The sequence below is a fragment of the Bidens hawaiensis genome, unplaced genomic scaffold (genome assembly GCF_021521415.1).
Source record: "Bidens hawaiensis isolate Kalapana, Puna unplaced genomic scaffold, B.hawaiensis_p1.1 tig00059891_1, whole genome shotgun sequence".
In the NCBI taxonomy this organism is placed as follows: domain Eukaryota; kingdom Viridiplantae; phylum Streptophyta; class Magnoliopsida; order Asterales; family Asteraceae; genus Bidens; species Bidens hawaiensis.
This window is the reverse complement of record NW_027500782.1, coordinates 91,005-102,053: the sequence shown is the minus strand read 5'-3', so window position 1 is coordinate 102,053 and position 11,049 is coordinate 91,005. Positions and strand designations below refer to the sequence as shown.

Below are 11,049 nucleotides of genomic sequence, written 5' to 3'. Positions count from 1 at the left end.
GATAAATAAAAAAAAAAAAAAATTTCTTCTGGGCATATAACATATTGTTGTTTGTTATTGTAATCATATTTTCCGGTGAAGTTTTCTGGGCTAAACGAACCGGCTTTGTTTCCATCTTTTCCGGTGAAGTTGGCTCTTCAAGCTCCGTTCACGGTGGTGGTGGTTCAGTGCAGCCGAGGGTTGCAAATGAGTCTGAAATTGGACCGGAGTCAAATAATAATAATAATAATAGTAATGAGAGTGAACCCATTTTACAAGAAAGAGGTGAAGATCATGGAACTGGTAATGCTGGTGGTCCAGTTATTATGGAGAATAATAATAAGAAAGATGATGAAGAAAAAATTTTCACCAATTATCAATCTCTATATATATCACTTACATATATCAAAAATATATACTCACTAATACATAGCACACCCAAAACCATTCTCACACACCACACCCAAAACCCAAAATCACCCTATATTCGAAACCTAGATTCAGATTACAGTTACGACGATTTATGGTCGGCACCGGACCAACCGATATTTTATTCGGGGTCGCAACAATCATCCGGCTTTCAACCATCCAACATACAATTTTTTTTTATATATTAATGTGTTTTTTTAATTAATGTGTGTTTGTTTAAATAATTACTAGTTTTTTTAATAATACGTTTTTTTAATACATTTATAAAAAAATTAAAAAATAAACCGCTCGCGCCCCCTCTCGCGCCCCCTCTCGCGCCCCTCCACACCATGCCCCGGGGCGCTATCACCACTACCAATACCCATCTAATCAAGTTTCTCTCTCTGCCACACGTCACAATATTATTGGATGGCGCCCCCACTCACGCCCCCTCTCGCGCCCCCCACACCCCTCAGCCTAATTATACTAAAAAACACTACATTTCTCTCTCATGTTCAATTAAATAATATTTTTTATACCTTTATCATTACAGTTTTCTCCCTCCTCTACTCACAAACAATCCAACATATATTAAAAAATAAATAGGGGCAAACAATATTCCCCAAATTTACAAAACATCATTACATTTCTCTCTCCACCCTATAATTTACACTCACAATCACTCATAACTCCACCCTATAATTTACAAACTCCCCACACATAATTATAGGAGATGGGATGTGAATGCTCTTAGGATTTATAATTGGATATTACTGACGGAGGGTTATTTACATCCGAAAATCGAACCTTGATTTCGCTTGATTAACTTTAGGATTGAGTTGTTTAATCTAAAAGAGTTTAGTCTTGAGATTTAGCATTTGTTAAAAAAAAGGTTTTGAGTATTAAGAATTTATTTTTGAGAATTTATTTTTGGGTTCACATGGATCAACTTAAATTCTATAACATGTCGTAGTTGAAGCACACACTACTATCGTGAAGTCACCTTCACAACCACCACACCTCCAATTGTAACATTCTAGGCAAATTCCACATTGGCCGTGGACAAGAAAGATTATTGGTTCATAAGTAAATGTTCTGTCTCTTAAATCACCAAAGTGTTTTGGGCTTAATAGTAGTGGACGACAGGAGAGCTCCATGGTTGAACGTGCTTAGCTGGAAGTAGTAGTAGGATGGGTGGCCTCCTCGGAAATCTCCACCCGGGCAACCAAAATCAAATTCGTGAGCTCTTTTTGGGTAAAACGGACAATATTGATGATGCGAGGGGCCGGATGTTACAAGTGGTATCAGAGCCACTCTTGTGCCATTCGGGATGGTGGGGCAAACCTCAACAGAGACGGTGAGTCCCCGGGGTGTCGTGAGGTACACCTTAGGCAAATCCCGCATCCTAGATGGGATGGTAGGGCAAACCTCATCGAGGAAGATGAGTCCAAAGGGAGGGTGTTTGTAACATCCTAGGCAAATCTCACATCTGTTGTGGACAAAAGAGATCATTGGTTCATAAGTAAATGTCTCGCCTCTTAAATCACCAACGCGTTTGTGCTTAATGGTAGTGAACGAGAGGAGAGCTCCACAATTAAGCGTGCTGAGCTGGAAGTAGTAGCAAGATGAGTGACCTCCTGGGAAATCTCCACCTGGGCAACCAAAAACAAATTTGTGAGCTCTTTGTGGGCAAAGTGGACAATATTGATGGTGTGAGAGGCCAGATGTTACACCAATGTCATCGTAGTCGCCACCTGCATCTTTCATCACTAGCCATAACAAAAATAAATTGTAGGAGATGAGCCCTTTATAAATTTATGATAGTCATTTCTAAACTCAGTTTCAGGTTGATCCTATTTCTTCCGAAACCTCATATTAGCTATAACCAAATTGATATGTATTGTTAAAACCAGTTTGTTTTGACCCTAACATGTTTTGATCAAAACCACGTATATAATTTTGACGTTTTGGACGTGACTCATCAAAAAACACTGTCTAAAAAGAAACTCACTAATATAAAAGAAACCTTATTGAGTCAGTTTCAAATTTAAGACTATAAAATCCAAAATGTTAACCATCATTCTTCAATCACCCCATAGAGCATAATACAAACCGTGATATCAATCTCAATTAAATCCAGGTTCATTGAAAGTGTGAACAAACCAACCCCAAACAATTACTTTACTTGGTAGCCACTCAAATCGTTACACACTACTAATTGCTTTATTCTAAAAAACAGATTAAGAATATATATAAAAAAAAGAAAAAAGATAATCACATAATAAACAATTAATATTCTAAGTTGACGTGTACACATAATAAATAAATAAATCCATATCATAAGATTAAAACCCAGTGACCCACGCAAAGTCCAGAACTCCCTTGATCATGGAACAACAACAACAAAAGCTACCTCTCATCTCCAACCGTAACAACAACAAAAACATTCACCGTACATCCTCCCACACCTACGACGAGCTCCACAGTTTCCGAACATGGCTCCAGTGGATGTGCGTTGACCAGTCGAACGTCTACACTGCCGCTCTCTCCTGGCTGGTCTTCGTCATCTTCACCTTCGTGGTTCCCGGCCTGTCTCATTTCTTTCTCGCCTGCAGTGACTGTGACAACCGCCATGCCAGGCCGTACGACACGCTGGTGCAGCTGTCCTTGAGCGGGGTGGCCACGCTGTCGTTCGTGTCGCTGTCGCAGTTCGTGAGGGTGTATGGGCTAAGGAGGTTCCTCTTCTTTGATAAGTTGTGCGATGAGAGTGAGATCGTACGGAAGGGATATACTGCTCAACTCAATGTATCTACTACTTACTACTCTCTTTCTGAATTTTTTTTTATTTGAGTTAACTTTTTTTTTTTTTATTAATTTTCGTTTTTTAATTGTCTACTTTTGGATTTGTTTTTGCTTGATCGGTGGATTTGTTTTTTTTTTTCTAATTTTTCAATTTTACTATTGAAATTGTTGGTCAAAAGATGGCTAAAAGGCATGTGGTTGTGCTTGAAATTTGGAATAAACATTTTTTTCATTATATATTAATTGATTTTTATACATTTGAACCGAAATTTTTGGGCTACACAACTTATAACAGAGACCGCACAAAACCAGATTGTTAATTAAAATAAAACCAACTGTCGGTTTTTATTGGGTCCAAATTTTTATTCCGGTTTTTTATTGGTTGAATCGAAAGACAACCTGAACCGATAAATCAGTTTTTTAATAAACATAAAACCAGATCGTATTTTATTGGGTTTCGGTTAGTCAGGCATTTTGGTTATGTTTCGGTTATTTCATATTTGTGCATACCCACCAATATCTCTCATGTGGACATAACATAACATAACAATGTGAAATATTCTTTTTGTGTCACGAAAATTTGTTTTCCTATTTATACTCATCTACTTGACTTCATGAATTTTTGTTCTATCATCAAACTAACTCTAATTCTTACAACAATGCAGAGATCACTCAAAATCCTCTCAATGTTCGTCATCCCGTGTTTCACAGCCGAGAGCGCGTACAAAATCTGGTGGTACAGTTCAGGCGCCACTGCGATCCCATTTCTAGGCAATGTAATAATAAGTGACACATTCGCATGCATTTTGGAACTGTGTTCGTGGCTCTACAGAACCGTTGTGTTCTTCCTTGTTTGTGTTCTGTTTCGCCTCATTTGTTACCTGCAAATTCTGCGTCTGCAAGATTTTGCTAAGGTGTTTCAAGTGGATTCTGATGTGGAGTCTGTGCTAAGGGAGCATTTGAGGATCAGAAGGCATTTGAAGATTATTAGTCATCGGTATCGAGTGTTTATATTGTTGACACTGATTCTGGTTACGGTTAGTCAGCTGGCATCGCTGCTTAATACCACCCGACGCAGTGCAGAAATCAGCATTTTCAAATCTGGCGAGCTTGCGGTAAGTGTATTCAATAAAAAAGTCTTCAAGTAGAAAAAGGTTGACTTAAAGCACTTATTCCTGCAATCTGTAAGCATTGCGGGGTTTGCATTGGTCGGTTTTGAGTTCAAGTTAATACAAACCAAAATTCAGTTTTTGGGTTTTTGAAAATTGTTTAATTTTGTTTTTCTGGTTTTCGGATTTTACATTGGGTTCGGTTTTGACTTTTTTGGTTTTGTAGTTTGGGCTTGAAACTTTTAGCCTAAATATGTTTTTGTTAATTAATGATTAACTGATTATCACAGATTTGGATCTAAAATAATTGGGCTACACTCTTTATTAATTTCTTGTAAATTACTTAATTTTGGCCTTTTCAGTTTGTTTCGGTTCCAGTCGGTTCGGTTTCTCTGGTTTTTGGTTGATAGCAAAACTGAAACTGAACCCAAATCAGATTTTTTAAACCGTCGAAACCAAAGAAAGCCGGCCGGCTAGGCTAGTTTGAAATATATATATGGTTCATCTTACGGTTTGGTACTTGGAACCGATTGTGTAAACCTAACCAGTTGTTTAACAATTATTATTGTTTTTTTCGTACTTGAAATATAAAGTTTTGTATATATATATATATATATATTATATTAACGAACAATGTTATATTTGTTAAAACTAATACAAAATTATGCTTTTGGAAAACGAAAAAAACCTTTTGTCTAAAACTGCTAAACTGCCAAAACAGAACCATAAAACCATGAACAATCTCCTTAAAAGTATACATACTTGAAAAACAAAGCAAATCTTTCTTTGTCCAAAACTGCTAAAATGAAAAAGTTGAAAGTTGGTATTAAAAAACAGAAAGTTGGTTACCTAAAGTGGAAAACTTGTTAAAGTTGTTACTCTTTGTTGTATTGTAGTTGGTTTCTGTAAGCCTACTTGCAGGCTTAATGATACTACTGAGAAGCGCGACTAGGATCACGCACAAGGCGCAAGGGGTGACATGTCTGGCTGCCAAGTGGCACGTGTGTGCAACAATTGATGCTTTTGAGTCACCCGAAGCCGACACCGAGACCCCAACAGTTGGCAGTCAGGTGTTCCCAGGTGAAGCATCGTCATCCGACTATGATGATGTCGGCAGTGAAGAAGATGAGTTGGATAATACTAAACTCATACCCGCGTATGCTTATAGCACCATCTCTTTCCAAAAAAGGCAAGCTTTAGGTAAGTTTCACTGACTTTTTAACAACTGTTTATGTTAGTTTTGACCTGTTTGGTTATGAATGGGTCGACTGGTGAGGTTAAAAAGTTTGGTCAAAAGTAAAGGGTCAAATAGGTCGATAGACGCCCAAAAGCTTTGGCTAAAAGTAAACGGTCAAATGGTGAAATTGGAAAAGGTAGCTAAAAGTAAACAAGTCAAATGATAAAGTTGGAAATTAGCTAGAAACTAACGAGCCGATTGGTAAGACTGGAAAGATTAGCTAAAAGCAAACAGGTCAGATCGTAAAGTTGAAAAAATTAGATAAACGATCGAATGGTATAATTACGCTAAAAGTAAACGGGTCAAGTGTTAAGATCGGAGAATATAGCTAAAAGTAAACGGGTCAAATTGTGCTAAAAGTAAACGGGGGCAAATGGTAAAATTGGAAAAATCAGCTAAAAGCAAACGGGTCAAATGGTAAAGTTGGAAAAATGAGCTTAAACGGGTCACATGGTGAAATCGGAAAAATGTGCTTAAAGGAAACGAGTCAAATGGTAAAAGCGGAAAAATTAACTGAAAGTAAACTGGTCAACTGGGTCGAACGGGCAGAACACTCAAAGTTTGTCCAAAGTGGAATTATAATGAATACAGCCATAAATTATTACTCTTGCAATAATATAGTTTTTTTAATATATTATTCAATAAAAAGAATTCGTAAAAAGTGTTTTGGGCCAACCCAACTAGACTCGGCCCGTTTGACCCGTTACTTACAGTCTCAAACGGGCCAAACTGGCTCGTTCTCCCACCTGAATAGCAATCTGTTTTCTACCCAAATATTAATAATTCTGTTTTAATTTTTTTGCAGTGACATATTTTGAGAACAACAGAGCCGGGATAACAGTATTCGGGTTTATGCTGGATAGAACTTCACTGCACACCATAGTGACAATAGAGCTGTCACTCGTCTTATGGTTACTTGGAAAAACCATTGGTATTTCTTGAGAAAATAATTTTTAAATCAGCATAATTATGCAACCATTTGGTTATTTTCGCGGGTTAGTTAACAGTTAACATTAATGCCTGCCTACAACTACATACACACCGCATTGCATGAGAGTGTACATCGAAGGGTTGAAAAGAATTTGAACGGGATTTGTTTTCTTTTACACTTCATTTGTTTGTTTGTTTGTTTATTGTTTTAACTTGTTCTGATTGTTCACCGATTAAACATTTAAACTCGATTGTAACATAGTATTACATATCATGGGCAGTTGATGATGGTTATGTCATGTGTTTGAATTGCCCATTGACGTTTATGTAAGATTAAATATATAATTATATATATATATATATATATATATATTTATATATGATCATTATAATCATTTATATTATAATAGATCAAAATATTAAATATACCTTATTATATATTAGTTTGGTAATTGTTGATGAGTCATATTACTTTTAATTAACTAATAAAGGGTTTCCCTTGGGTGTATATAAAGAGAGATAAATATTAACATCATAATTTTGTGTGCATACTCTCTCCTAAACTGGGTTCATTTCAAGAACCCTAACATCATCCTTAACTATACATTCTAATGAGGAACTCGATCAAGCTGACAACTATGTCGTCTACATCATTCTTCGATGCGGCTACTACCCTCCATGCTATAACAGGTACGCATATGATTAATAGGTTTACCATATTATCATGGTTTCCATTATCACCAGGAGGAATTGATCAACATGTGGTATCAAGAGCAATGTTGTTTAATCAGCTCTTCATGGTTTTCCATTAAATCTGGATTTAAACCAGAAGACTTGAATCTAAAGTCTTGATCACCCTAATTCTGATTTTTATTATGCTTGTACTTATTGAAAATCGGTTTATATATAAACTGTTTAAAACTTTTAGAACTCGCTTTCACATTAAAAACCTGTTAAAAATTTATGGTTTTTTCGGTGATGTTCTTCGTGTTCATCATGGGTTTTTATTCGAAAATAATACATATTTTGGTTAAATTTGGATTATAATTGTGTTTTCCTAAAATAATCGGATAAACAAATCTCCAAAGGTTTTTTGAAATTTGAATAATTATTAAGAATATAAATTTCAAAATTAAACAAATCTTGGAGATAAAATTAATCCCTAACAATTTGAACCAAAATATTATTACCTTAAATAATTTTTGGATTTTAAAGCTTATCAAAATATCGGTTAAACCGATATCTCTTAAAACTGAAATCTCACAAAATGAGATTTCATCAAAAACCGAAATCTCATTAAAACCGATATCCCATTAAAAGCCAAAAACTTATTAAAAACCGAAAACCCCATAAAAAATGAGAACTCATAAGTTGACCGAGAACTCATAAGTGTTGACCGATAACTCATAATTTGATTGAGAATTTATTACAAAACCGAAAACCAAAACTTTTCTAAACTAAACAGGTCATTGTTAACTAATTAAATGTTTTGTAAATACTTCAAACATAAAACCTTTTACAAAACATAAAAGCTTTACTTGAATGAATTTTGATGTATCACATCTTCCCAAAGGTGATGTGTTATGTCACACCCGACCAAAGGCGGCGGAACATGCCGGGATGTAACGATTGCACATAAGCGCATGACACTATTTAAAGTGACAATATTTAACAAACTCATTTCATTTCACAGCATCAATATGTCACATAACAATATTCATTAGACAAATGCAACAAAATATAGCAAATCATATATTGTTCATTTTGCTAATATCCTAAAGGTATTTGTGATGTTTTCTTCAAGCTCCATAATCAACCTAAATGCAAACCTGTAACATTTCATAAAATAAAGTTTATCAACACAAAGGTTGGTGAGCAATTCATAGATTTTGAACAATATGTATATAATAAGAAAAAAAGCCACAATCTTGTATACAAAACAACAAATAAATAACAATAATTTGGATAATATGAGGTCGCTAATAAGAATACATTAGTGGCACTATCTATAAGAGAATGCCAAATAGATTCGGATTTCATGAGGTCGTTAATAAGAATACATTAACGCCACCGTGCTATAAGAGAATACCAGATAGTTCACGGATTTATGATTCAACCCTCTAAAAGCGGTAAACACATAAGCATATAACAATGTAAGCAAAGACACCAAATCGAGCATTTATTTAAGTAAAGTATACAATAACGTTTGTGGTATAAGACTCAAGTATAAAGCGTTTAATTTGAATAGGTATGAAATGTCACCCCAAAAACGTAAGATGGAAAATGGGGTATGAAAGTACTCACGTTCAAGTAATAAACTTGATAGGTGGATGATTTGGAGTTTAACCGAAATGGCGGGTTTAACGAGCAAAGCCTAAATAAAAGAAAGTCTTGAATTAAAAGGTTGTCTTGAAGGTCTTAAAATAAAACAAATGTTGAGAAATGTAAACAATTAAAGTTCAGGGTTTAAAATGTAACTATTTACAAATTTATGATAATAACCCTTTAAAAATGTAAGTTTGCTCGAAACCGGGTTAAAGTATCTAACCCTAATATTTACTCAACCTATGTTAAGTGATAAGGTGGGTAAAATGCAAGAATGCAAGTCCCTTTGGAAAAAAGATACTAAAACGGGTTTTAACGAGTGTTCGGGTTGTTGGTTCGGGTCTTGATAATTGGTCAAACCCAAAGTCAACTTTCCAAAATAATGAATGCTATGAGATAACTCAATAAAACTTAATAAGACTTAACCAAGTATGTAGTTCTATTGTTTTAGAACTAACAACGCACGTTAAGCGAGTGTTCGGTTTTGTCGGTCCAAACTTTGTTATGAGATCAAGTTGGATCCAACAATTCCAAGTACTTAAGAAAATAATTTAAATCAGTTTGTAAACTATTTTTGAAGAAATATACAAGTCTTGATAGCTAAAAACACACTTGTGTGTCTTAAGAGAGTAAAAATCGGATTGGTTCGGTTTCCATCTCACAGCAAGTTCATAGATGGTTCCCACATGCCCAAATACCAAAGAACTTGTATACTAATGTACAAATGAAAATACTTAAGTTTTACCACCAAAAAGTTAACAACAAAGTCTTTAAACAAAAGTTCGGTTTACGGTCTAGAGCTATTTACGGTTAAACTGAGGCATAGACTCTTAGAACCCTTAACCATGGAACTTGTAAATATGACAAACAAACTAAAATGAGCAGAAGTTAAGCATGGTTAGTATGTATAAATAAGTTCTATAAGTATATGTATATATATATATATATATATATATATATATATATATATCAAGGACACGAAGTCCTCCATGAAGCCTTGCCTTACGAATTCCGAAACTTAACCAACTGAGGTTGGATAAGTAACTACCAAAGGTAACAAGGGGTGTATATTATATATATGTTGTGCCATAAGCTTCAAGTATTAATAAGAGTTAGCAAGTTAATTGAAATGAAAGACTATGGTTAATTTGACTTTGGAAGGTCAAACTACCAACAACATAAAGAACAACCTTTGAATCTTAAGAATTGAGAGAGAAACTGGAGTAAGAGCAAGTGTAAAATAAAGGAGATGGGTGTGTATATATAGGGTAATGATCAAAGCTTCTTTACAAGGTTCTCTTTCATGTTTGCATGTAAATAGATTGACTAAACAAACAAGCAAAGCACAAAACAACAAAGAAAATCCGTATATGCTGCAGATATCACTAGGCGCCACGCGACGTGCTCAGGGTGGGGTGGGTTGGCGCAGTTCGTCTTGTGTGGTTCGTTACGCGTCCCGAAAGTTCGTTTTTGATGTAATTTGGTCGTTTTAAAGGCGTTTTCGAATCCGCAAAAGGGGTTTTTCAAATTGAACCAACGAGAATGATTTAGTAACATAAAAATCCAATATTTTATATATCATAAGTTTTCGGTTTACAAAACGAGTCGGTTTACGTAATAAAAACAATTACAAGATAACCCGAAATTGACGAATGTCACATGTTATATCTACCCCTCATTCAAGTCTAATTACAAACCTTTGTTAATTTTACCTACATGATTTAAATGTTTCATTTCTGCCCAAAGGTGATGTGTTACATTTATATATAGCAAAGTTAACTCGTGCATAATTAAAATAATTGTCTCACTTCTGCCCAAAGGTGATGTGTTATAATTGTTTTGCACACATACTTAAATAAATTTTAATTTTGCCCAAATATGATTTATTTTTTGTTTAAGTATTACTTTAAATTATAGTCTATTAGTTTGATGTTAGTAATAGACATATCACATCTTTAATAAAATATCATGATCATCACATTAATGATCCTTCATTAATCTAATGATCATTAATTTTAATATGTATTATTTTAATATCCCATACCATTACTCACTATAATTTTCTTCTAAAAACTAGGTTATTGTCCCGTGGGCGCCACGGGTGGAAATATAGAAATCGTCTAACAAACACATATAATTTCAAACGACAATATTTATCGTCCTCGAAAGTAAGTTAATAGATATTGTCTAAATTCGAAGGATAGACAAAGTCTATTAAATCATATATTTGATATAATGAATTGTTAATTAGAAGATCAT

At 34.6% G+C, this 11,049-nt stretch overlaps 1 protein-coding gene across 1 annotated transcript; it reads left to right on the top strand.

Moving 5' to 3' along the window:
• Positions 1–2,737: 2,737 nt before the first annotated feature.
• On the top strand, positions 2,738–6,497 carry LOC143602820 (uncharacterized). Its single transcript, XM_077079807.1, has 4 exons — positions 2,738–3,192; positions 3,855–4,304; positions 5,195–5,498; positions 6,341–6,497. The coding sequence occupies exons 1-4, from the start codon at positions 2,776–2,778 to the stop codon at positions 6,475–6,477; spliced, it is 1,308 nt and encodes a 435-aa protein (XP_076935922.1). The 5' UTR covers positions 2,738–2,775; the 3' UTR covers positions 6,478–6,497.
• Positions 6,498–11,049: the final 4,552 nt, after the last annotated feature.

Coding starts and splice junctions, on each gene's coding strand:
- LOC143602820 (XM_077079807.1), top strand. CDS start 2,776: ATGGAACAACAACAACAAAAGCTACCTCTCATCTCCAACCGTAACAAC. Junction 4,305..5,194: donor TCAAATCTGGCGAGCTTGCG/GTAAGTGTATTC, acceptor GTTGTATTGTAG/TTGGTTTCTGTAAGCCTACT. Junction 5,499..6,340: donor CCAAAAAAGGCAAGCTTTAG/GTAAGTTTCACT, acceptor ATTTTTTTGCAG/TGACATATTTTGAGAACAAC.